The sequence below is a fragment of the Aquarana catesbeiana genome, linkage group LG07 (assembly GCF_042186555.1).
Source record: "Aquarana catesbeiana isolate 2022-GZ linkage group LG07, ASM4218655v1, whole genome shotgun sequence".
Classification (NCBI taxonomy): Eukaryota; Metazoa; Chordata; class Amphibia; order Anura; family Ranidae; genus Aquarana; species Aquarana catesbeiana.
The window spans coordinates 331,549,430-331,576,896 of NC_133330.1; the positions used below are offsets into that span (position 1 = coordinate 331,549,430).

Genomic DNA, 27,467 nt, shown 5'->3' on the forward strand with positions numbered 1-27,467 from the left:
AAACCCCCATATTGCAGGAGCCTGTCATGCAGCACGCTCCTCCAATGTCATATGACCGATCTACTTGTGACATGAATGTGATCGGGTTAATAATTGATCCGGGCAGTTTAAGAATATCACTATACAAGGTAATATATAAGAATGATAATACAAGATTTTTTTTTTCTTCTTTTGTTTGCCGAAATATTTCACATAAGGGGGGGGGGGGGGGGTTACGTGATAGATCCAGTCCATTCCTTTACTATCCCACTCACCCAGTTCGTTGGAGTTTTTGTTTTATTATGAAAACCTTGACTCCGGTTTAATGTTTAACAGGCCGCCTTGTCAGTCTCTGTGCCATGACATCCAGGTACAGCAGTGTGGTGTCAGCTGGCGAGTCGCTAAGACGTGCAGAATAAAACCTGCGCTGACAGCGGGCGACATGAACAGACACGCGTTCTGCAGCTCAGCACAGTCCAGGTAAGTGGGCATTACAATGAGTCAAATTTTGTGAGATTCGGAATTAAATTTATTGTTTGGGTTAAAGTGAATGTATGGCCAATTCTTTTTTTTTTAGTTTTAAATCAGAGTATGGAAGTGTTAGAGCTTCTGTCAGGTTTTTACTGTCTGTGTCATCCAGTCATATACTATACAATCAGATTGTAACAATCTCCATACAATCTTGGAATCAATGGAATTGCCAAAACTTTATAATGTAAAGGCCGACCTAAACAATGCATTCAATATGTATCCAATCAGACATGTCCTTGCGCTACATAGTTGATGGTTAGATCTAAAGAAGATTGTGCGGTCAGATTGTATAGCTTTATGGTGGCCACACATGGAACAATTTTATATACGTTCATAGTTTCCATAGATTTGCTGCCCGATCAGAAATATGACCTTAAGATCGAAAAGATCATTCAAATTGCCATACACTTAACGATCATATTAAAGTTATCTACTTTTCTAGAATTGAATTTTTCTGTCTAGACCGATTAGAATAATTCAATAGAATTGATTACATTGATTGGTTTTGCTTGAAATCGATTGATGGCTTTTCGATAATTCATAGATCTGATGATATTATCTAATTCTGTGAAGAGTCATTAGATCAGATCACTACGTGTATGGGCACCATTGGGGGGAATGCATAGGGATCCACGGACAGAGGTTTTGGGCCCCGAGCAATAAAAAATCGGCAATTGTGCAGCTTGCCAAATTGCATTTAGAATGTATAAAATCAATTAAATAATTAACTGCCTTCCAATATCGCACAATTCTATCCTGACTGCAGGAGAGTGTTTGATGAGCATATCTATCTATCTATCTATCTATCTATCTATCTATCTATCTATCTATCTATCTATCTATCTATCTATCTATCTATCTATCTATCTATCTTGGTATCCATAACAGACTGGGAAAAAATTAGACATAAAATACAGTATGGTGCGTGCAAATGTTTGTGCACCCCTCCCTGTCATTCATCATTTAGCAGGACAGAGATCTCACCACTGGAGAATCATTAGTCTCTCTCTTCTCTTTTTGCCCTCTGCTTTCCTCTCTCTCTCCCACCTCTCCTTCTCTCTCTCCTCTCCCTCTACTTCTCTCTCACCCTTCTCTTACCTTTCTCTCTCCTTTCTAATTTCTTCTCTCTCTCCCTCACCCATCTCTTATCTCTGACTCCTTTCTCATTTTTTCTGTCTTCCCCCCCTCTCCACTTCTCTCTCTTGCCCATTTCTCATCTCTCTCTCTCTCTCTCCATTCCCCCCCCCCCTTTCCCCACCTCTACTGCTCTCTTTCTCTACTTCTTTCTCTTCCCCTCTCTTATCTCTCTCTCTCTCTCTTTCTCCTTTCATATTTCTTCTCTCTTTCTCGCCCCCCCCCCCCCCTCTGCCTTCTCTCTCTCTCTCTCCCCCTCTCTTATCTCTCTCTCTCCTTTCTCATTTTTTCTCTCTCTTATGCCCCCCTTCCTTCTCTGCATTCTATCTCTCTCACCCCCCTTTTGCTTCTCTGCCTTCTCTCTCTCTCACCCCTCTCTTATCTCTCTCTCTCCTTTCTCATCTTTTCTCTCTCTTCTTCTCTCCCTCGCCTCTTCTCTACTTCTCTCTTCCCACCTTCTCCATCTTTACTTCTCTCGCTTTCTCTCTCTACTACTCTTCCTCCCCCTCTCTTATCTCTCTCTCCTTTTTAATTTCTTCTCTCTATTTCTCACACCCCCCATCCTTTTCTCTCTCTCTCTCACCCCTCTCTTATCTCTCTCTCTCTTCTTCTTTCTCAATCTCTCCAGTTTAGAAGGGGATAGGGGTTGAGTCCACGTAAGTCCAGTGCTTCTATCTCTCACCCCCTTCCTTCTCTGCCTTCTCTCTCTCACCCCTCTCTTTTCTCTCTCTCTCTCTCTCTCTCTCTCTCTCTCTTTCTTCTTCTCTCCCCCCTTCTCTAGTTTAGAATGGGATAGGGGTGAGTACATGTAAGTCCAGTCAGTGCTTATCTCTCTCTCTCCCTCCCCCCTTCCTTATCTGCATTCTCTCTCTCACTCCCCCCTTTCCTTCTCTGCCCTCTCTTCTTCTCTCCCCCCTTCTCTAGTTTAGAATGGGATAGGGGGTGAGTCCATGTAAGTCCAGTCAGTGCTTATCCCCCCCCTTCCTTGTCTGCATTCTCTCCCCCCCTGTTTTCCTTTCCTGGTTTCTCTCTCTCACCCCTCTATTATCTCTCTTTCTCTTATTCTCTCTCCACTCTCTCTTTTACAGAAGGGGATAGGGAATGAGTCCATGTAAGTCCAATACTTCTCTCTCTCTCTCTCTCTCTCTCTCTTTCTGCCCAGGTTCACATTGGAGCGGGTTTGAAATCGTGCAAGTTCGGCTCATTTATTCTCTCTCTCACCCCCCTTCCTTCTCTGCATTCTTTCTCACTCACAACTCTCTTATCTCTCTCTCTTCTCTCCCCCTTCTATAGTTTAGAATTGGATAGGGGGTGAGTCCATTTAAGTCCAGTCAGTGCTTACCTCTCTCTCTCTCCCTCCCCCCTTCCTTCTCTGCATTCTCTCTTACCCCCCCCCCCCCCCCTTTACCTTTCCTGGTTTGTCTCTCTCACCCCTCTCTGATCTCTCTTTCTCTTCTTCTCTACCCCCTCTCTTTTGTACAGAAGGGAATAGGGAATGAGTCCATGTAAGTCCAATACTTCTCTCTCTCTCTCTCTCTCTTTCTGCGCAGGTTCACATTGGAGCGAGTTTGAAATCATGCAAGTTCAGCTGAACTCGCACGATTTTAACCCGGCAATGCAGTCCAACTTCGGGAGGCGATTTGGCAGACATATGTGCTAGTTCCGGCACAGATGTCTATACAAATCACACCCCAAAGTTGCCAAAAGTAGTACAGAAATTACTTTTGGGAATCGGTGCGGCGCCGCAATTCGGACGCAATTCAGACGGTGCCATTTCCGGCAATAGCTGCCGATTTGGCATGCGTTTTGACAGGTCAAGTCGCATGCCAAATTGCTTCAATGTGAACCTAGGCTCTTTCCCCTTTCTTATCTCTCTTTCCTTTCTCATTATTCCCCTCTCTTTCTCCTTTTCACTCTTTCTTTTTTTCGCTCACTATTTCCCACCTTCTCTTTCTTCAATTTCTGTTTTTCTCTCTCTTTCTAATCCAGTCATTCTCAACCAGGGTTTGATGGTAGGGTTCCTCCAGAGATTGTTAGGGGTTCCTTTATTTGTAGAGGATTCATCTTCTTCCTTTTGGTGCCACCACAGTTGGCGGTAGGGTTCTTCCATAGGTTCTAAGGGGTTCCTTGATTTGTCGAGGATTCATCTTCTTCCTTATGGTGCCAGCACAGTTATGGGGCCATTGTTCCTTATATGAAGGACATTCTTCCCACTGACCACAAAGGTAAGGGAATCCTTCCCAATCCCACTGACCACCAATATAAGAGCATCTTTTGACTGACCACCAATGTATGGGGGTTACCATTGATCTGGCTTGGAGGTCAAATACTCCAGCTACTCCACATATTTTTGTTGTTTTGCTTATTATTAAGTGTACAGCTTACTGATTACACCAACTGGGAGCTTTAAAAATGATTACTTGAGCAGGGGTTCCTAAAATCCCGAAAATAAGTACAAAGGTTCCTTCATGGTAAAATGATAGAGGAAGGCGGCTCTTACTCGACTAATGGCTAAACTGAACACAATTGTAAAAGATCGTAATTTGAGTAAGTCGGTCATGTACACAAGGGGATACAGCATATGACTACATGTTTCCTGTAGCATGTGCTTGCCACATCGTCCATATTATTGCCACATAGCCCGTATTATGGTCATATAGTCCGTATTATCATCACATAGCCCATACTATCATCACATAGCCCATATTATTGTCACATAGCCCATATTATTGTCACATAGCCCATACTATCATCACATAGCCCATATTATTGTTGTAGTGGACAACAATCCGTATGATTGATTTTGTTCTGCCTGGTTTGCTGTAATCACAACAAAACACAGATGCACCGCCATGGCCCAGCTGGTCTGCGGTTTATGTGTAGCAGGTCATTGCCGGCCATGTGTGGAAGCCACATGTGTGATTTACAGCACATGCTGCTCTTACCAGTCATTAAACCCAAACACAGCAAGGAGAGGTTTGGCATTGCTCCTTATTTTTCCTCGTTTGGAGAGATTCCAAATATCGTCCTTTTCAAATCGTAGCGTTGCTCCCTCAACCCTTGGAACCGCCAATATAACATATGCAGTGTGATGCTGTCATGGTTTTAATGGCCATGGCCATCACAGACCTGTGCAGTTCATATATCAAAATGGCTAGTCATATAATGACATGATAAAGACCATCTCCACCAACAAAAAAAAATCAATGTTTCATGTTAAAATTGTTGGTTCAGTTTCAGGTCTGTTGTGGTGCATTGGCCTCAACGCAACATTTGTTAACACGCAATACGATAACGTTCCTTATCCCATCTCATTGGACTGGATAGACTCGAATGGCCCCTTAAGGTGCAACTATAGCAACTTTTTTTTGTCGTTTTTTTTTTTTTTTTTTAGGTGGAGAAAAGTCAGGACTCTGTCAACTTTTTATTGATGTCTATGTGCCTTCAGGTGATTTTCCCCACCCAATCACAGAGCTGTCACTGGGATAGGCATCAAGAAGCAGCTTAATACATTATTCCCCCAAAAGCAATACAAGCTTGACACAGGATTTTACCATTTCTCAATCTCTCCAAAGCTTAAAAAAATAATGTCCAGTAACATTGCCCCAAACCCGCCCTCTTCTTTCCATTTTGGACTTATGTATAGACCTTTATAAATAAATGTACCCTTTGCAGTCTATTTATCACCCAAGATTCACTCAACTTTCACTCAGGACTCACATTTTCTAAACTCCCATGTGCATGTTACATCATTACCCACCAGCCCACCGTGGCAAAAGAGTAGAAGCCCAGGAGATGATGTTGGCACCAGCGAGGGAGCAAGGGGAGATGAGTATTTACAGCCTTTAGTTCTCCTTTAAATCGAATAGACATAATGAAAATGGAATTAAATTAAAATACATTGGTGCATATCTACCTCTTCAGAATAAAAACTTTTTTTAAACCCCCATTAATATTTCTCTTTGCTTGCATCAATATACCACACCCTTCAGTATAGGGAATCATGAAATTTTGTAACAATATTATATACTTTTTTGCTTTTCCTACAAGAATCTCCATACCCCAACTGAAATGAAACATCTATTATTATTATTATACAAGATTTATATCCTGCACCAAAAGTTTGCGCAAGCGCTTTACAACACGAGGGCAGACAGCTAACCCTTCATCCTACATCAGTGGTCTCCAAACTGTGGCCGGATGTGGCCCTTTGCTTGCCTTTATTTGGCCCTCGGGGGAACCATTTCTCCCACTGACTACAGTCCATTATTCCTGCCACGGACACCAATGATGAGGCACTGTTCATCCCACTGATCCCAACAATGGGGCACCATTCCTCCCACTGACACCAATGATGGTGCGCTATTCTTCCCACTGACACCAACAATGAGTACATTATTCCTCCCACTAGAACAATAATGGGGCATGGTTTACTGACAATGACACTGGGGCATTTTCTACCCCCAATGGCCAAAGGATGGCAAGCCCTGAAACCTGAAGGGCAGAACTGGCCATTTGTTTAGAAAGCTTGGAGACTCTTGGTCTACATCAGGGGGTCTCCAAACTTTCTAAACAAAGGGCCAGTTTACCATCTTTCAGACTTTAGGGGGGGCGGACTGTGACAATTGGGAGTAGAGAAGGTCCTGATGTCAGTGAAGAAAAAAAATAGTGCCCCATCGTTTGTTTCAGTGGAAGTTATTGTGCCTCATCATTGGTGTCAGTGGGGGGAATTTTGCCCCACTGTTGAGGTCATTGGGCCCCATTGTTGGTCTCATTAAGAGGAATAGTGCCCCATCATTGAGTGTCATTGGGCTCCATTGTTGGTGTCAGTGGGAAGAATTGTGCCCCAGCATTGGTATTAGTGGGAGGAATTGCGCCCCTTCATTGGTGTCAGTGGACCCCATTGTTGGTGTCATTGGGAGAAATTGGCACCCCATTGTTGATCCCATTTAGAGGAATAGTGCCCCATCATTGGGTATCATTGGGCCTCATAGTTGGTGTCATTGGGAAAAATTGTGCCCCAGCACTGATATTAGTGGGAGGAATTGCACCCCTTCATTGGTGTCAGTGGACCCCATTGTTAGTGTCATTGGGAGAAATTGGTACACCCATTGTTGATCCCATTTAGAGGAATAGTGCCCCATCATTGGGTCTCATTGGGCCCCATTGTTGGTGTCATTGGGAAAAATTGTGCCCCAGCATTGGTATTAGTGGGAGGAATTGTGTCCCTTCATTGATGTCAGTGGGGTGATTAATGGCCCCAATAAAAGCAAGCAAAGGGGCCGCAGTTTGGAGACCCCTGGTCTACATCATGGAATAAAGAAATAAAAAACAGAGCAAACTTGGTGGATCACTTGTTTGTTTTTATCCTCCATCATTCTTCTATATTTCTAAATTAAAATGTTTTTTCATGCAATTCAGTAGTGCTCAATGGCTTGTCACTTCCTCCATGCTGTCAAAGTACATACAGGTGCTGAATGTTGCTTTGCTAAGGGTGGTGATGGTTTGGGAATATTTAATTTCCTATTGGGTTTTCTTTATCAGGTCTTCTTCAGGAACTGGGCATTCAGGGATGTGGTTGGGAGTGTGTCCGTTGCCTATGTATTTTGTGCTAAAAGATGCCCCTCTTTCCATTACCCAAGTTATAGGCAATGCAATAACACTGGAATAGCTCTTGGTGCAGGCAGGAAAGGGTTAGTCAGCTACTGTACACGTTGGCCTGAACCAGGGCCGAGAATGTTTGTAAACTGTTGCATGCGCTGATTTTATCTGCATCATCTAGGTGAAAGGGTTTATCGTTTTCCGGGATCAATGCATGCATAGACCTTTGCTCCCGCTCCAACGTACCAAGGCTGAGCAAAGAACTCAATGACTGACTAATACAGTCATATAATGCATAAAACAGCCTGGTGATTGGTGCTGACGCTGTCTGTGATGCAAAGCACGCAGCCTTTTCTTTAGAAACATGCAGGCATTTTATTATGGTTTAAACCAGGAAGACACCCGGGGAATGACGTTAGTTTCTGGGGATGGTGCGGAGAAGAATGTACAGTATGTTGGAGGTGGTGACTTAGAGAATGCATTGCTCAGTGAGGTCCGCTGGAAACATGAAGACATACCATCAACTTGGTCATCTAACCTGTTTTCTGGAAAAAGAGCCACAAGCTGTACACCTGCCCATTCACATAATGTGATACCACTGCAACTGTGCAGATGGGCAGGCACAGATCAGGGTGGAAACAGATTAATAAAAATAAGAATAATATAATAAATGATATAAAAATATATAAAAATCACAATATATGAACTGGTATAATATATAAATATATAAAAGAATAAAATAAATTCTATAATAAAAATATATATATAAGATGATAAAGCCCGGAGTTCAGATATAATAATATATTATTTTAAAAATAATAATATATTAATTGATTAAAAAATATACAGTACATTAAAAAATGATATAATAAAAACATACTGTATAGAAAATGATATAATACAATACAATACATGATATTATAAAATGGATATAATAATATCAAATAATATATAATAATACATAATATGTAATCATAATAATGTGGATTTGGATACCCTGTTCTTACCAGCTCTGGGCATTTGTAACTAAATTCATAAAGAGATCTGCAGGGGGTACAGAAGATGCTTAGAGTAGTCAGAAGACTTTCAAGAAACCAAAAACCTCTCTCTTGTCTTTTGTGGTCTGTGGAAGTAAAAGTAGCTGTTAAGATTAAATTGGAACCTCAGGCTTTATAATTTTCTATATAGATTTTTTATTACATAATTTATTATAATATTAATATTTCATATATATATATATATATATATATATATATATATATATATATATATATATATAATTATAAATTAAGTATTTTTTATATAATTTATATATATATAAATTATATTATAATTATAGTAATATATTATATTATAAATAATAATATATTAATTGGTATATTAAATCAATATATATATATATAGATTATATATAGAGATATATGTATATCTTTATATATCTATAATAAATTATGTAATAAAAAAAAATATTAAAAAATTGATAAGGCCTGGGTTTCAGATTGAACATTCACAGCTACTTTTACTTCCACAGACAACCAAAGAGAAGAAAATATATATATATTTTTGGTTTCCTGAAAGTCTTCTGACTACTCCTGACTACTAAGCATCTTCTGTACCCCCTGCAGATCTCTTTATGAATTTAGTCTCAAATGCCCAGAGGTGGCTAGAACAGGGGGATCAGAATCAGGAGCTGCAAATTTTGAGGCACAGTCCCCTAAGCACTGGCCTTCAAAGGCCATTATGGTAACAGGCCAAGTTTCAGGGAGAATTTGAAGTATAACATAGCAAAATACTGCACAGGAATAATAATAATAAAAAAAAAACACTAGGTATGGGAACTCTACAAAAAAAAAAACAAAAAAAAAACAACCCATAATAGCAACAGAAAAGATGCAAGGGGTAAGATAGATTTGGCATTGATAGCTACATTGTTGGAAAAATTGGAGAGAAGGGGAGCAGCAGGAGGGAAGTGTTGGAGGACGGAGTAGGATGTAGTGATGAAGGATCAGTGTAGATTTTGGGATGGACTCTATCTGAGAGATATAATGTGATATCAGATCTTCCAGGAATTTCGCATACCCATCCAGTCTAGCAGCTGACTAAATTCAATATTGACAACCAGTGTAAAGGAAAAATTGTGTTTCTGCCATAAATATATATTGTCATCTACATATGTTTTATTTTAAAAATCTGAATAGAATTCACATAAAAAAGAGAAATTTTCACATCAGTTAAAACCATCAAGAGAAAAAAAAACATTACAATGCCAGAGTTACGTGACATAGATCAGGGATTATCTTGCAAATGATTTTCATTCACCACGGAGCAAAGTCCACTTCTTCAAGCATACTTATACAACTCACACATATAGATCAGCCTTTCTCAACCTTTCTACTCAAGAGATAGTCATGAAATAATTAAAGTCTTGAGGAACCTCGGCTATAACCAATTCTTTGGAGGTGAGTGGGGAAAATTGCCTCTTACACTGATCCCAAGTGAGAAGAATGCTCCTTACATTGGAGGTCAGTGGGAAAAATGCTCCTTACATTGGAGGTCAGTGGGAAGAATGCTCCTTACAATGGAGGTCAGTGCAAAAATGCTCCCTAAATTGTTGGTCAGTGGAAAGAATGCTCCTTAAATTGGTGGTCAGTGAGAAGAATGCTCCTTAAATTGGTGGTCAGTGGGAAGAATGCTCCTTAAATTGGTGGTCAGTGGGAAGAATGCTCCTTAAATTGGTGGTCATTGCGAAGAATGCTCCTTAAATTGGTGGTCAGTGGGAAGAATGCTCCTTAAATTGGTGGTCAGTGAGAAGAATGCTCCTTACATTGGTGGTCAGTGGGAAGAATGCTCCTTACATTGGTGGTAATTGGGAAGAATGCTCCTTACATTGGTGGTCAGTGGGAAAAATGCTCCTTACATTGGTGGTCATTGCGAAGAATGCTCCTTAAATTGGTGGTCAGTGAGAAGAATGCTCCTTACATTGGTGGTCAGTGGGAAGAATGCTCCTTACATTGGTGGTCATTGAGAAGAATGTTCCTTACATTGGTGATCAGTGAGAAGAAAGCTCCTTACATTGGTGACCAGTGAGAAGAAAGCTCCTTACATTGGTGATCAGTGAGAAGAATGTTCCTTATATTGGTGATCAGTGAGAAGAATGCTCCTTACATTGGTGATCAGTGGGAAGAATGTTCCTTATATTGGTGATCAGTGAGAAGAATGTTCCTTACATTGGTGGCCAGTGGGAAAAATGCTCCTTACATTGGTGGCAACTGGGAAGAATGCTCTTTACCTTATTGGCCAGTGTTAAGTATGCCCTTCACATTGGTGGTCAGTGGGAAGAATGCTCCTTTCAATGTAGGTCAGTGCAAAAATGCTCCCTAAATTGTTGGTCAGTGGGAAGAATGCTCCTTACATTGGTGGTCATTGTAAAGAATGCTCCTTACATTCCTGATCATTGAGAAGAATGTTCCTTACATTGGTGGTCATTGGAAAGAATGCTCCTTACATTCCTGATCATTGAGAAGAATGCTCCTTACATCGGTGGTCAGTGAGAAGAATGCTCCTTACATTGGTGGTCAGTGGGAAGAATGCTCCTTACATTGGTGGTCAGTGGGAAGAATGCTCCTTACATTGGTGGTAAATTAGAAGAATGCCCCTTATATTGGTCAATGGGAAGAATGCTTTTTCCATCGGTGGTCAGTGAGAAGAATGTTCCTTACATTGGTGGTCAGTGGGAAGATTGGTCCCTACATTGGTGGTCAGTGGGAAGAATGCTCCTTGCATCAGTGATCAGGGGTCCTCAGGGTAGATTTGTTTAAATTTTACTTTTCCATTTTACCGGTCTGTAAAATTATTGGTTTGATTATTATTCTAGGTGTTCCACCATGAATAAGTTGGGCATTAATTCCCAGAGGAAGGATGGAGTACCGTTCTCAGCAACACAACACAAAGTACGTACACAGAAAAGACCTTTATGTTATTTATGTGAAAGACATTTATGTAATTACTAAGCATTGACACCTCATGGGAGCATGAAGGTCCCATTAACACCATATGCGCTAGGAATGTGTAGCACAGCACATTCTCAATGCTTAGACAGCAAAAAATCAACTAATTACGGTTGTTCTTCACCATTTTGTTGCCTTGCACTTCTTTTCATTGCGTATTTATGTCTAATATCTCATACCACTAAGATTTTCACCCTCCCCGCAATCTTTTTTTAAACCCCATTTTTTTAAAAACCACTACTTAGCCATTGGTGAGTTCTGCACAATTTCACCCACCCAGCGAATCCAGCCTAGTCCAGCTGAGATCCTATTCTCTTCTGGCAGCGCTCAGTCCCAGGGCGGTATGTTTTGGTGTGATGTCATCGAGAAGCTGCTGATGTGCTTCCTGATGACCCCGGCTAGGTCTTCTCCCTCCAGCATTATTGAATGAAAGACTTTGCCTCTTAGGATATGTGATGTGCATATCCCTGGAGGCAAAGGGAGGACAGTTAAAAAAAAGGTAAAAGGGGGAAAAAAAAAGTGCTATCCGTGCAGAGGAGGAGTGGAGAGGAGGGATCATGTTTTTGAACAAGTGTCTTCAAACTTTCTAAGTACGGGGCCAGTTTACTGTTCTTCAAGCTTTAGCCGGGGCCAGACTGTGGCCAGTGGGAGTAGAAAATGCCCCGGCATCAGTTCCCAATCATTGGTATAATGTGGGAGGAATTGTACCCCATTGATGGTGTCAATAGGGTTGAATGAAGCCCTATCATTGGTGTCAGTTGGTGGAATAGTGCCCCAAGGGCCAGATAGCCAGAAAAAGGCAAGCAAAGGGCCACATCCGGCCCCTGGGCCAGAGTTTGGAGACCACTGGTCTAGAGCAGGGGTCTCCAAGCTTTTTAAACAAAGGGTCAGTTTACTGTCCTTCAGACTTTAGGAGGGTCGGACTGTGGCCATTGGGAGTAGAAATTGCACTGGCATCAGTGGAAGTAAACAATGCATCTTTGGCAGTAGTGGGAGGAATAGTGCCCCATCATTGGTGTCAGTGGGAGGAATAGTGCCCCATTGTTGGTGTCAGTAAGAGAAATAGTGCCCCATCTTTGGTGCCTAGGGGAGAAATAGTGCCCTATCATTGGTGTCAGTGGGAGGAATAGTGCCCCATTGTTGGAGTCAGTAGGAGGACAAGTACCCCATCATTGGTGTCAGTGGGAGGAATAGTGCCCCATTGTTGATGTCAGTGGGAGGCATAGTGCCCCGTCATTGGTGTCAGTGGGAGGAATAGTGCCCCATTGTTGGTGTCAGTGGGAGAAATAGTGTTCCATCATTGGTGTCTACAGGAGAAACAGTGCCCCATCATTGGTGTCTATGGGAGAAATAGTGCGCCGTTGTTGATGTTAGTAACAGGAATAATGCCTCTTTGTTGGTGTCAGTGGTAGGAATAGTATATTGTATCAGTGGCAGGATAAGTGCCCCGAAGGGCAAGATAAAAGCAAGCAAAGGGCCCCATCTGGCCCCTGGGCCGCAGTTTGGAGACCACTGTTTTAGAGGGTGAAGATCTACTTTAAATACCAATTAATATCCTACACTAATCATAATCTTTTATGTGTTATTTGTAGCCCTGATGAAGGGGGACCCTTTGACCGTCTGAAACGCGTTGTCTCAGATATCACAGGCTCAGTAAAAGAAAATCTGGTTTTTCATATGTTCTGCTTTTGGCACTTTCCTCCTTGCACACCCAGTCTTGTAGAGTTGCTAAACCTTCTACTTTAATAAGAACAACAGTATTTTAGAATCCATGGCCGAAATGTTGCCTTTTTAATACAAATATCTCCGATTTATTTCTGCTCCAGGATAATCATGAACGTTCTCTTTTTTTTCCAGGACACGCTTAAAAGTCGCCAGCCTCACTTCCACAGCGACTTGAACTGCCCGGTGTGTCTTCAGACGGCCACTTCACCCGTGGAGACCAACTGTGGACACTTATTCTGCGGTGAGTCACCTCCGACCTCGTTAAAACCTGCAGATAATTGGAGATATTAATGACGTGGTTTGTGGTGTAGGCGGGTGACGGGTCATAACCGCGGCTGGTTTACTGGCTGAGTCAAAACATAAAGCTTAGATCTGGCCCATAAAAAATAACTGACGGGTCACCGTATAAATGTTCATAAATCTTCCATCGCGGAAACAATGAGACTTCAAAGAATATTTAAGGGGACAGAACTAAGGTTTTTTTTTTTTTTTTTTCACAATCGAAAGTTTATTAAAGCTTGTTACAGTATAATTAGAACTAAGGTTTTATAAGAAATGAGCAGCAATAGAAGAGAGACGAATGCAACTTTGATGCGTTAGTGTCACGGGTGGGTGGACTGCGCCCCGAGCCCAACCTTTATTAAGCCAATTAGAGCCTTGGAAAAAAAAAAAAAAACTCATGGAAACCTCCGGTGCCCTGCATGCAATCTAGGGGGCGCCAGGTGGAGTGTCAGGTAAATTATCTCTGTTATATATCATAGAGTATAATCTGAGTGGCTCTATACTATCATACACCTCATCCCTGTTAAGGAAATTGTGGATATGGAGGAATGGGATTATAGCGGCACTACTGACAAATAGTTCATAACAAACTGAATAAAAAATATATGATTTCTTTATTAGTACAAAAGGATGAATAAACAGGGGGTATGAAAATAGTTAAAATCAATAATAGAGCATATACAAAGTACATCTATTGGGTTCCTGGTGACCCACAGAAAAAAGGAAAGATGGTCACAGATGGAAGCTGAGTCCCAACATGTTTCGCCAATGATGGCTTCCTCAGGGGATAGCATGGGACCTCCACAATAATCCAGCTCTCAATCAGTCCGGAACCAGGAGAATGGAAAATTTGGGGGTTGCTTCCCCAGACACAAGGGGGGCAAGGATAGATGTGAAAAGTGGGCCCCAGCCTGCACACGAGAAAAACGAGAGGTGAGGTCGCCCCCTAATCTCCAGCCAATTTTCCATTCTCCTGGTTCCGGACTGATTGAGAGCTGGATTATTGTTGTGGTCCCATACTATCCCCTGAGGAAGCCATCATTGGCGAAACATGTTGGGACTCAACTTCCATCTGTGACCGTCTTTCCTTTTTTTCTGTGGGTCACCAGCAACCCAATATATGTACTTTATTGATTTTAACTATTTCCATATCCCCTGTTTATTCATCCTTTTGTACTAAAAAAGAAATCATATATTTTTTATTCAGTTTGTTATGAACTATTTGTCAGCAGCGCCGTTATAATCCCAATCCTCCATATCCACAATTACCTCTGTTATATTTCCTTTAGTTACCTGGAATTCAGCTTTAAAAGTCCCGTGCTGTAAAGTCAATACATGAGCGTAATGCATTGTGTAAGATCCGGCACCAGCCAATCACAGGCCGCCCCTGACACACACCCTCCACTATATCACTGAACAGAGGGAGGGGCAGCGGCCACAACAAACACCATTAGTCTGTCGTAGAAATGATGAAGTCGGGGTCAGGCTGTGTATCTCCTATGTGTATCTCCTCTGTGTATCTCCTCTGTGTATCTCCTCTGTGTATCTCCTCTGTGTATCTCCTATGGAGGACGGAAACATTTTATGCAGCTGCAGAGGAAGCGATGATCTGTTCCCGCTCAGTTCCCACATCCACCAACCTGACATTGGCACAGAGCACGCCAAAGCTACCAGAAGACCTAGGATAATATAATGTCGCATTCACTAAGGGTGGCCATACACGCTACAACCTGATTGTACCATCTCATTAAAATTTACCAAAGCTATGTAACGTGAGGACAAAACTATACAGCCCAACCCATTTCTACCCAATCACAGGGGTCCATACAGCCCAACCCATTTCTACCCAATCACAGGGGTCCATACATTGCTCAATTGTTGGTGGATCTAGAATTTGCCATACACTATTCAATCTGATTGTACGATATCTGTACAATCTCCTTTAGATTTGACAAATAATTAAACTGTGGAAACCATGGATATTGGCCCCACGACTGGCCCCATCTTCATTGGCTCTTTTTGTTCCCTTGTAGGGAGGTCAAAGATAGCCTGTGATAGTAAGTAGGGTATCAGAAGGAAAATGGGGATGGAGGGCCATACCAGCGGGCAGAAAGGAAGGAACTGTAAAAACCCACCAGCAGTGGTCATTTCTTTTATAGACATAGATATACAGCTTAGTATATTAGCCAAGGATCGGATTAGTCGCTCGATTTATTTGCCCCCCCCCCTTTTTTTTTTTTGTTGTGTATTGGTTAGTTTTTGTATGTTTGTGCATATGCAGTTAATATTTGTAGATGTGTATATGCTAATTATGTTGTATAGAGGATATATGCAAGGAAAAAAACAAAGGAAATATTTCAGAACTCGCCTTGGACTGACCATATATATGGTTTTAGAAATAAGGAAATTATGTATTAGTTTAATAAGGAGATAAGTGTTAGATTTTCCAACAAGAATGTATTTTGGTCTGTAAATAATGAAATTCTATAATAAAGAAATATAAAGGAGGAAAAAAAAAGTTTTCCAAAACTATGTAATACGAGGACAAACCTAAACAATGCATTGAAATAGTATCAAATCGGTTAGACTCTTCCACTACATATATAAATAAAACGGTGAAGCGCTACCTTATCTCAAAATATGTCATGTTGCAAAGGGCTGCGCAAACTGTTGGCGCGATATAAATCCTGTATAATAATAATAATAATTATGATAATAATAATATCATAAAGGGTGCAAAATCAATGTAAACAGTGCCACCCAGTGGCTGCTTACAGGATAGCAATATACTACCTAAAGTGGAGTTCCTCCCACTTTTACAACTTTGTCTTAAAGGAAAGACAACCCCTCCACCACACAATTTTGGAAAAAAAATTTTTCTTACTTACTTTTTATGAAGTACCTTCCGTCCTAGGTCAGCCGTGGCCCAGTGCATCACATCCATACCTCCCAACTGTCCCTGATTTCGAGGGACTGTCCCTCTGTCCTTCATTCCTCCTCATTTATCCCCCATTTTGGTCTGATCTCTATAGTTCTATCTATCTATCTATCTATCTATCTATCTATCTATCTATCTATCTATCTATCTATATAGTTATATATAGTATAAAATGCACTTTCTACCTATCTTAAATTGTTTCCCAGCACCAAACCTTTTATCTGATTTCTAAATTGCTGCATTTGTAAATTCCAAAAACCAATATAAAGGAATAGTAGTGGTAAAAAAAAAAGCCTTTGTGGGGTTAACCAATCGTGTTTTTTTTTACAATTCTCCTGTAAGGGGGCGTGGCAAGGGGGTGTGTCCTATGCCTACATACTTTTGCTGATAGGTGTTCCTCATTCCCATCTTAAAAAGTTAGGAGGTATGGTCACATCCTCCCCCCCCCCCCCCCCCCCGCTGCCTTTTGGGACCTGTGTGTGTCCCGGAGGACGACTGGGCCATTCAGGAAGCGCCGCGCATGCGCAGTAGAAAACCGGCGGTGACGCCTGAAGGCTCCTCCACTGCCGATTTCTCTTAGTTGGAATGGCGGCGCCTGCACCCAATCCAATGGACGGATCGGCCTTGGGGGGGGGCGACATTGCGGGCTCCCTGGACAGTGGGGGTTTTAGGGGTCTTGCTTGGCTTGGTGTTCCCAGGTTTGGGGGCTCTTGGAGCTCATTACATAACAATTTAGTCATTTTTTTTCTTTTTTTTTTTCTTTAAATGTGATTAATTTCCTCCAAAGGTTTCCCCCTCTTTATTCTCATCGGTGGGAATCCCCCCCCCCCCCCCTTTATAAATAAGGAGAGGACACCCTGCTTGTGCCAAACGGTGCCTTGGAGCAATGTGATAGGAAAGCCGTGGCTCGGTGCTCCTCGCCCCCTTCCCTGGCACAGTCCTGGCTTTTTATTTCCTGCCATCAAGGTAGCGTGGCAAGGTCACTGTGTTCTGTTCCCAAAGGATGACCGGGCGGCCAGAACCCTAAACCAATCGGCTGCGGAGTAAATAATGGGAACGCCGTGTAATGCTTTGCTCTCTCTTGCATCAGTCTATCGCAACCATCTGAAAGCTACCCTGACTTCCAGGACAGAAGGGGTTAAATTATCTCCTCTGTTTGACATTGCATCACCCGTAAACCCGCGGTGACATGGCGCCGAGCCCGGCAGCACCTGATTGGACACGGTCCTGGATGCGATTGTTATTTTATTTTTTTTTAATATTTTTTTTTGCTCCATTGGACTTCTGGGCTACTTTTAAATCCTTTTTGGCTACACGATGAGGAGACACGGGGTGGCTGAGGGAGACTATGACCACCAATCACGGAATTTGGAAAATATTCAGGACTCAAAAAATAAATTGGTCAAAATTGGCTTTGATGCTGATTGATGAAGTAGATATATATATATACGTCAGGGGGACATGGATTAGCCCTATTCCAGTTGCCTCTTCTCTTTTAAATACTTAGTGGGTCCAAGTTACACGCAACATAAAAGGACTATAGATGTCTTAACATATCCCCATCCCCCCAAACGCTTTTCGAGATCGCGTTAAAACGTGGAAGTCTTTGCAATTATCAGTGGCAGGGAGAGTAAAACTTAATCAAAATGAATCTTATGCCCCAATTACTTTACTTCCTGTGCACAAAGTGTGCCAGGAGTGCCTGGGCACACCCTAATCACCCCCTTGTGGCACAGATTCCCCCTGTTTAGACTCCTGTCCTGATATTTCACCAATGCCCCTAATAAATTTTGTAAAAGAAAAATAATAATAAAAAAAATAAAATAAAAAATAGAATAATAAAAAAAATTATAATAAAATAACAATAAAAAATAGAATAAATAATGTATCATTTTGGGGGGGTTTTGTACTGCCCTACCATTTTAGCACCTCAAGAAATGACATAGGCCGTCATAAACTAAAAGCTGCATAAATTCCAGAAAATTTACCCTAGTTTGTAGGCGCTTTAACTTTTGTGCAAACCAATAAATATACACTTATTGACATTTTTTTTTTTTTTACCAAAGACATGTGGCCGAATACATTTTGGCCTAAATGTATGACTAAAATTGAGTTTGTTGGATTTTTTTTATAACAAAAAGTAGAAAATATCTTTTTTTTTTTCGAAATTTTCGGTCTTTTTTCCCGTTTATATCGCAAAAAATAAAAACCGCAGAGGTGATCAAATACCGCCAAAAGAAAGCTCTATTTGTGGGGGAATAAAGAACGCAAATTTAGTTTGGGTACAGCGTCGCACGACTGCGCAATTACCAGTTAAAGCAGCGCAGTGCCAAATTGTAAAAAGTGCTCTGGTCAGGAAGGGGGGGTAAAACCTTCCGGGGGTGAAGTGGCTAAGAAAAACTTTTCTTTTTCGAAATTTTCAGTCTTTTTTTTTTCCATTTTTTTAGTAAAAAAAAAAAAAAAAAAAAAAAACACCAAAACCTCTATCTGTCTCAGAAATAATGATAAAAATGTCATTTGGGTACAGAGTTACATTAACGCATTGTCATTCTATGTGTGATAGCTGAAAATTGGCCTGGGCAGGAAAGGGGGTGAAAGTGCCCCGGTATTGAAGTGGTTAATAAATACAGAGCTGCATCAGTTTGCGTCTTTTGTATCTGGAGTTGTGAAATGACAGAGATCAGCACCGGCTCGGTAATGGAGGAAGCAGCTATAGAGAAAACCGGCTGGGCAATAACGCCAGCTGGGCATCCCTCCTCAGGAAGTGCCCGGGGTCCCGGCTGGATGAATAGGTCATTGTGTACCTTGAAGGAACCGTCAACCAATTACGGGCAGGAAACGCGTCTGACCCAGTTTGTCCTCATTCCCGGCTCAAGCTGGCCTTTCATTTTCACACTGATCCCGGGAACATATGTCCAGGAAATCACCAGGAAAACCGGAATAGAAATATGTATTCATGTAATTATCGGCGTCCTTCTTCTTCAGAGCCCACCATTAATGGAGCCAGGCACCTGCGGAGCTTCTGCATTTGTTGGCTTCATTAACCCTCCACGCGGCGTTCTCCATCACCGAGAGATCTTACTATTATTGCCTGAGAGCACATTAAACCCAAGAAACAGGGAAAAGTTGTATATTTGTTCAAATGTATTATTTGTAAAACTGCCTGAATTTTTTTTCTTTTTGGGGTTTTAATTCAGCTTTATAAATATTCTATTATTAATAATAATATTATATACACTATATTGCCAAAAGTATTGGGACGCCTGCCTTTACACACACATGAAATTTTAATGGCATCCCAGTCTTATGCCCCGTACACACGGTCGGACATTAATCGGACATTCCGACAACAAAATCCATGGATTTTTTCCGACGGATGTTGGCTCAAACTTGTCTTGCATACACACGGTGACACAAAGTTGTCGGAAAATCCGATCGTTCTAAACGCGGTGACGTAAAACACGTACGTCGGGACTATAAACGGGGCAGTGGCCAATAGCTTTCATCTCTTTATTTATTCTGAGCATGCGTGGCACTTTGTCTGTCGGATTTGTGTACACACGATCGGAATTTCCGACAACGGATTTTGTTGTCGGAAAATTTTATAGCCTGCTCTCAAACTTTGTGTGTCGGAAAATCCGATGGAAAATGTGTGATGGAGCCCACACACGGTCGGAATTTCCGACAACAAGGTCCTATCACACATTTTCCGTCAGAAAATCCGACCGTGTGTACGGGGCATTAGTCTGTAGGGTTCAGTATTGAGTTGGCTCCGCCCTTTGCAGCTATAACAGCTTCAACTCTTCTGGGAAGGCCGTCCACAAGGTTTAGGAGTGTGTCTATGGGAATGTTTGACCATTCTTCCAGAAGCGCATTGGTGAGGTCAGGCGCTGATGTTGGACGAGAAGGCCTGGCTCGTAGTCTCTGCTCTAATTCATCCCAAAGGTGTTCTATCGGGTTGAAAACTGGCAGACGGAAGGAGCCACACAATCCCACTCCTTGTGCAAGACTATATGAGGGGCCTGAGCCAGAGGATCAGGGCTTTTAACAAAAGGGGACACTCAAAGGAGTACAGACAGAAGGGCTGCGCACCCCACAAGTTGCAAAAGATAAACACGAAACCCCCTAACGGGGCTTTAATGCAGCCAATATTATAGAATTCAAAAAATGAATAGATAATCAAAAGTAGCTTTATTGGTACAAAAAAATATATAAAAGTAGTAAGTTCCGACATTAAAAGTCAAGTCATGAACTGGAGTACAAAATTGGATAAAAAACAGACAATGCCCATGATCGAGAACAATGTACAATACAGTGTATCCAAGACAACAAGATCAAAAGATAATAAAATCCTGACGCGTTTCGACCCTGACTGGGTCTTCTTCAGAGGATAGATGGTTATCAGCTGTAAGGATGTAAACATGTATCAAAACATCTTTTACAACAGCACAAAGCAACAACAATAATGAATTTGTGTGTATGCATAAACAGCTTCATAAGTTGCATAATTACCAGTCAAAAAAGTTCCCGATGACTATGAATCAGGATCAGCGCTTTTTTTTCTCGGAGAATAGGTGCAGGAACTCCCCCCCTTCTAAGCCACCCCTTGTCTCCGCCCCCTACCCACCTCCGAGCACCGTCTCTTGGTTTCACCCCCTCTACCCACCTCCCAGTAGAGAATACAGAACCAAGTATCATTTGTATATTTAATCATTTGTATAGAATTTGTTAGCAGCAACAATAGATCCCCTGCAGCCAGCAACAATAGATACCCCGGCAACAATAGTTCCCTCACACAACAATGCCCCCCCCCCCTCCCCGCAACAAAAATCCACCCCAGCAACAATAGACCCCCAGCAGCAACAACAGATTTCCCAGCAGCCAGCAACAATAGACATCTCTCTCAACAGTAGATTCCTCTCAGCAACAACGGACCCCCCCCCAGAAATATAAAACCCCCTCCCAGCAACAATAGATCCTCCACCAGCAAAAATAGACCCCCACCAGCGTAGTCGCTATAGACTGTAGATCCCCCAGCGGCAATCATCAATAGACCCTCCAGCACATCCCCAGCACCCCTTGCCATTACATAAATTTAGTGCTGGAGGTGCCGGAACTGCGTTCCCCCCTGAAAAAAAGCCGTGCATAGGATAGACCCTGATACATTTGGCGGGGGCGATTTTTGAACGCGCATATACAAAGACTGAGACTGTTTCTATCTCTGACAACAATTCACCTTTAGATGACCAATATCCTCTACTCTTTGAAGTCCCTGCAAATCTGAGATATGTTGCAGTGAAATTCATTGGCCAAATGCACTCCTCTTAGGTGCTTACTGGGCCACATGTGAACTACCTTGGTCCATGTGAAGATATTTGCCAGTACCCCATGGAACGACATAAATACCGTCTTGGACGCCATTTATGTCGTTCCATGGGGTGCTGGCAAATATCTTCCCTGTGACTTGAACCAGTGTCCAGCTGGTTGTTACTGCAGCACCCATATTTGTGAGCTTGTCCAGGAATGTGTGCGATGGGAATATGAAGTACTAACTTGGTCCACGACACTCTGGCCGGTATCCATGCGCGGCTCTGATGGATCACTTACTCTTCACTTTTTGAGTCATTTCTGATGTTCGGTGGAATGCTTACATTTGGGACTTAAGCTACAGTTTTGGAAGTTCCAAGCCCTTTTAGTCCCTGAAGAAGATCTACACTGTGTGTTTTCTAAACGCATTGGACGCTCTGCTGGTTGACAGCTCTCAGGGCGTCCCTTTCAGCTGGCTTCCCATCTGCCCCCAACATTATGTGTTTGCTTTTACCTTTTTGAATTTTTGTCATTTATGTTCTGTGTCTTATATATATTAATAAATTTGTAATTTTTTTACGATTACTGTTTGTGGTCCATTTAAAATCCTAATTTGAGGAAACCCATCTTTAACTACCCTGTTTCCCCGAAAATAAGCCCTACCCTGAAAATAAGACCTACAAGGACTTTAACTAGGGCTTATTTTGGGGGGTAGGGCTTATGTTGCAGCCATCACCGACAATCACGCTAGGTCTTATTTTCGGGGAAACAGGGTATATGTATCCGGGATGTGCTCCACAAACAGCATAGTCAGCTAGCTGGGGCAAACTCTCTCTCTATTCTATCGGGTTTGAGGTCAGGACTCTGTGCAGGCCAGTTAAGTTCCTCCACCCCCAAACTCGCTCATCCGTGTCATTATGGACCTTGCTTTGTGAACCCCCCCACAAAGCGGTACCAAATTCCATTTAAAATCCATGGTTTAGCTCGGGATGTCCAAAAAGCTCATACAGGTGATGATGATCCGGTGCGAACATATACATCCATAACGTATACTCCATCATTTACAGTATACCAGGGGTGATGGAACATTAAAATACATTTGGTTCAAAATAAACTCCTGCTTTTGCAACAGTATTCATAATCTACGTTTACCATAGAATTGAATGTTGTTAATTATTTGGTGTTGATATGAATAATGAAAAGAGGACCTGTGATTTAATTATTGTTCTGTTTGTGCCTTTCAGGTTCCTGTCTTATCGAGTACTGGAAGCACGACCCATGGATGGGAGCCATCAGTTGCCCCCTCTGCAGGCAAAAGGTACCCTTGACTTTTACTTAGGGTTATATATATAAACCAGTGATCTCCAAACTGTGGCCCGGGGGCTGATTGTGGCCCTTTGCTTGCCTTTATCTGGCCCTTGGGGCACTATTCTTCCCACTGACACCAACAATGGGGCAATAATTTGTGCACTGACACCAACAATGGGGCACTATTCCTTTATTCGATACCAATGATTGGGGCACTATTCCTTCCACTGACACCAATAATGGGGTACTATTCCCTCCACTGATACCAATGATGGGGCACTATTCCACCACTGACACCCATGATGGGGTACTATACCTCCCACTCACACCAATGATGGAGTACTATTCCTCCCACTGACACCCATGATGGGGCACTATTCCTCCCACTGATACCAATTATGGGGCATTATTCCCTCCACTGATACCAATGTTGGGGTTCTATTCCTCCCACTGACACCCATGATGGGGCACTATACCTCCCACTGATACCAATTATGGGGCACTATTCCCTCCACTGATACCAATGCTGGGGTATTATTCCTCCCACTGACACCAATGATGGGACATCATTCCTGCCACTGATACCAATGCTGGGGTTCTATTTCTCCCACTGACACTTATGATGGGGAACTGTTCCTCCCAGACACCAATGGTGGGGCACCAATAATTCCCCTAATACAAAAGATAGGACATTGTTTAATCCCACTGATGCCAGGATATTTCCCACTCCCATTGGCTATGGTCCGGACCCCCTAAAGTCTGAAGGACAGTAAACTGGCCCTTTGTTTAGAACGTTTGGAGACTCCTGATAAAAACAATGGCATTATCAAAAAGCCCATGTCAAGATCAGTGATGATATACTTGGCATGTACTATAGACCCATCGCGACCACATTTCACGGACATCAGTTCAGTGAATGGTGATTGGTTGCTATATGTTACTGTAGTTTTTGCTCTTTGCATTTGCCTTACTGAACAAGGTCTGGCATAGACCGAACAAAGACAGACAGGTCTTTGTGAACAAAATATCTGGTATTCCTTAAGCACGTCATCCAAACACTGGGACACGCCATTAGAACCATGAATCCTCCTTAGGGGCCAATGTGTGCGTACTATAGGTGGTAGATCCCACTCGAAAATGACCAACATGTGTGCGCTGGAGGTTGATCTCCCTATGGAAACACCAATGTGTGTGTGTCTTGGAGGTGGGATGTCACTGGGAAAAAAAATCAACGGGTGTGCACAAAGATAGGTCCATAAAGACATGGTTTGACCAGTTTGGTGTGGAGGAACTCACGTGGCCTGTACAGAGGCTTGGCCTCAACCCTGCTGAAGGCCTCTAGTATGAATTGGAACTCTGATTGTGAGCCAGGTCTTCTAGTTCAACATCGGTAACTGACCTCACAAAAGCTCTGTTTGCTGAATGGGCACAAATTCGCACACAGACATCCTCCAGAATCTTGTGGAAAGCCTTCCTAGATGTTTTGAGGCTGTTAAAGCCACAAAGGAGGCAACTTCATATTAATAGCCATGGTTGTGGAATGGGATGTTCAACAAGCTCCTATAGGTGTGATGGTCAGATGTCCACAAACTGTATTGTAGCAACTAATAGTGATCAATATCATGTAACGGAAGCATTGTTTAAACATGTAAGATTAATTGTTACTACTGCTACATGCTAATTGTGTAGTGTACATCTGTAGGTAGCCATGTTTTCTTATGTGTTTAGTTATCTATAGCTGCCCTTAGCTCAACTATGCTAATACAGTCTCTAGCAATTACTCACTATGTCTGGCCTCCTCTGAGCAGTTTTCCCATCTAAACATCTTCATCTTCCTTCGAATCTTACAATCCTGCTATAAAAGTTTCCCTTTCTTTGGCAGGTCTGTTACCTTTGCAACATTTGCGATGTCCAACAAGATAGTATGAACAGAGAGATGCAAAAAGATATCAGACATTACAATAATCGTTTTTCTGGACGACCTCGACCTGTAAGTATTTCACTTTATAGAGATTTTCAAAAAGTCTGCTGAGTTTTGTGAACCTACATTTTATTTTTTTGGATATCCCCCCCCATAACATACACCAGTATGTAAGTGTTAATTTTGTCGACTAAAATATTTTTGTCGACTAAATTAACACTATTTTAGTCGACTAAAATACGACTTTAACTAAAACAACTCAGATGACAAAAATATGACTAGAACTAAAATGGCATTTTAGTCAAACGACTATGACTAAAACGAAATCAAAATCTGACGTCAAAATTAATAACACTGGTTATATATCACAACGGATAAATCTGTGTATGTAGTGCATGTTCAAACCTTATTAATACCAGAAATAGTAACATGTTATTAATTTTTGATTTATAATTTATGCATATTTTGGGTTGGAAATTACATCACTGTGACATAATAGGTTAGTATCATGCTGGCTATGATTGGTTGGTGGTTCATATGATCTTAAGTTTCTAAAGCCTACCTTAATTTTGAGTAGGGAATGGTTAAACCCCTTAATATTTGATATGCTGTCTGTATCCTATTGGTGAGATCTCACTTCACATCCAGTCCTAGAGAAATTACAATAACTAATTAGTAATCTCTCCAAAGTTAGGGGGACTCCCTTTTTATTTGTCAACAGAAGATGTGTCTCCATTGAACTATTTCCCCCAGCTTTTTTTTCTAGTGACCAGTATAGAATTTTAGATTTCCCATCACTTTCTCACCAGGACAAACAAAAAGTTGGATTTCCACAGACAGCAATACAATCTTGACAGAGGTTCTAACCCTTCCACAATGTATCAAAAAGCAATGAAACAATTTTGGCTTTGATATAGTTTATCCCTCAGTTGCTTTATCCATCTAAAATATAGACTGTTGCTTCAACTAAGTTTATTTTATTTTTGTCCCAGCTTACAGATTACTTGTATGACCTTCCATTATTATTGAACCTCGCTCTGAGAAGGGTCTTCACCATGGGTGGACTCGTGATGATCTTCTGTCTCAGACTGGTTGTCTGCTCCTTTGGGGCCATCACGTTTTTGTCTTCACCATTCACCGTCGTCCCCGACCCCCTGTGTGGAATCCTCAGCACCATCGATGATCTGGTCGTGGTTTTTCTTCTTCTTATCTGCATGATAAACATCAGCCTACAGTTCCGGTCAGAAGGAATGACCATAGTCCAGACAGCCACGCAGAGCATCTTGTCCGAGTCTTGACCAGAGACCAACTGTTTCTCTGTGATTGCAAACTAAAGACCTGATCTAATGACTTGATCCTCAACATCATGGCAACATTGGAGACAATCACAATTTGCTGTCTTCCCCAACCCCTGTGTGGAAATCTCAGCACCATCGATGATCTGGTAGTGGTCTTTTTTTCCTTATCTGCATGATAAACATCAGGCAACAGTTCCAGTCTGAAGGAAAGATCATGGACTGTTGGTCTGCTCTTTTGGGGACATCACCTTCTTGTCTTAATATTCACCATTGTCCCTGACCCTTGTCTGGAATCCTCAGCATCATCGATGATCTAGTTTTGGTCTTTCTTTTTGATATCTTGCATGATAAACATCAGCCAGCAGTTCTGGTTAGATGGAAAGACCATGCTCCAGATAGCCATATAGAGCATCCTCTCTGAGTCTAGACCAGAGACCATCTGCAAACTAAAGACTTGCTCTAATGGCTTGATCCTCAACATCATGGCAACAGTGGAGACAATTCAAAATTGACTTCATACGTGTTCAAAAAACATTTTTGATACACAAATTAATTTATCTGCACAATCACCAACCCGGGACCGATATCTACATGCTAGACTTTATGAAGTGAACTTCATTCAAACATCTGAAGCACTGGACTTTTCATGTTGGACTTTATCCTACATTTTCACTCTCATAGAGCCATAGAGATAGGACATTGGAACTTTTTATTTTCATATTTTAGGTCTAGATTGCTCCACAATTTGTTGGATAGAATAAAGCAAGAAAAAAAGACCATTTAGAGGACTTGCTAAATCAATCGTCAGTGGAAGCCGTTAAAACCGTTCAATGGTATTGGTTCCAAAAACCAATGGGGACCTCGTGAAATCAGCTTGTGCTCCCAACCCATTTTTACTTGAATGTAATATATGTTACATAATATGTACACATAAACTATATTTTATTTTATTATTTGTATATTTGCAGTAAAATGTACAAGTTTATATTTTTTTCTGTATGTCCTGTTTACACATGTATCCCATTGGATGGGGAATAAATGGTACACAACCTGCAACTTTATTTAATTCTTTCGTGACCAGAGGTCATTGATGTTTTTTTTTTTTTTTTAATAAACTTTCATTTCTATTTTTTTCGTAAAGCTAAATTCCAGTTATGGCAATGATTACATCTTTTTGGAGCCCTGGTGCCCAACCTGCAGCCCTTTAGTATATGATGTGGGGCCCTCGGACCTCAGCAGTCTGTAGTGGGAATATTCATGAGGGTAATATCATTGATCTCTACTAGTGAAATAAATAGGGGGGTGGTTTTGGCTCCCCCCTATTTAAATTATAAATATGTATTATCTTGTCTGTTCCTATAATTAGCTAGTCTATCAAAGCTCTGATAATATTAATGGTGATGATATAATAACAATATTAGTTATGAAAATAAATA

At 41.6% G+C, this 27,467-nt stretch overlaps 1 protein-coding gene across 1 annotated transcript; it reads left to right on the forward strand.

The window, feature by feature from the left end:
• Positions 1 to 27,111, forward strand: LOC141103835 (E3 ubiquitin-protein ligase RNF170-like). The gene is made up of 7 exons (XM_073593856.1): positions 1 to 128; positions 316 to 459; positions 11,120 to 11,195; positions 13,110 to 13,218; positions 22,749 to 22,822; positions 24,695 to 24,802; positions 25,726 to 27,111. Exons 2-7 carry the CDS (start codon positions 422 to 424, stop codon positions 26,029 to 26,031), a joined length of 711 nt encoding a protein of 236 aa, XP_073449957.1. The 5' UTR covers positions 1 to 128; positions 316 to 421; the 3' UTR covers positions 26,032 to 27,111.
• The last annotated feature ends 356 nt before the right edge of the window (positions 27,112 to 27,467 follow it).

What these genes read in the sequence shown, in the direction of transcription:
- LOC141103835 (XM_073593856.1), top strand. Translation starts at nt 422, where the DNA reads ATGAACAGACACGCGTTCTGCAGCTCAGCACAGTCCAG. An exon ending in TGCAGCTCAGCACAGTCCAG is followed by an intron (nt 460 to 11,119) that starts GTAAGTGGGCAT and finishes TTATTATTCTAG; the next exon opens with GTGTTCCACCATGAATAAGT. An exon ending in GCCCCCTCTGCAGGCAAAAG is followed by an intron (nt 22,823 to 24,694) that starts GTACCCTTGACT and finishes TTTCTTTGGCAG; the next exon opens with GTCTGTTACCTTTGCAACAT.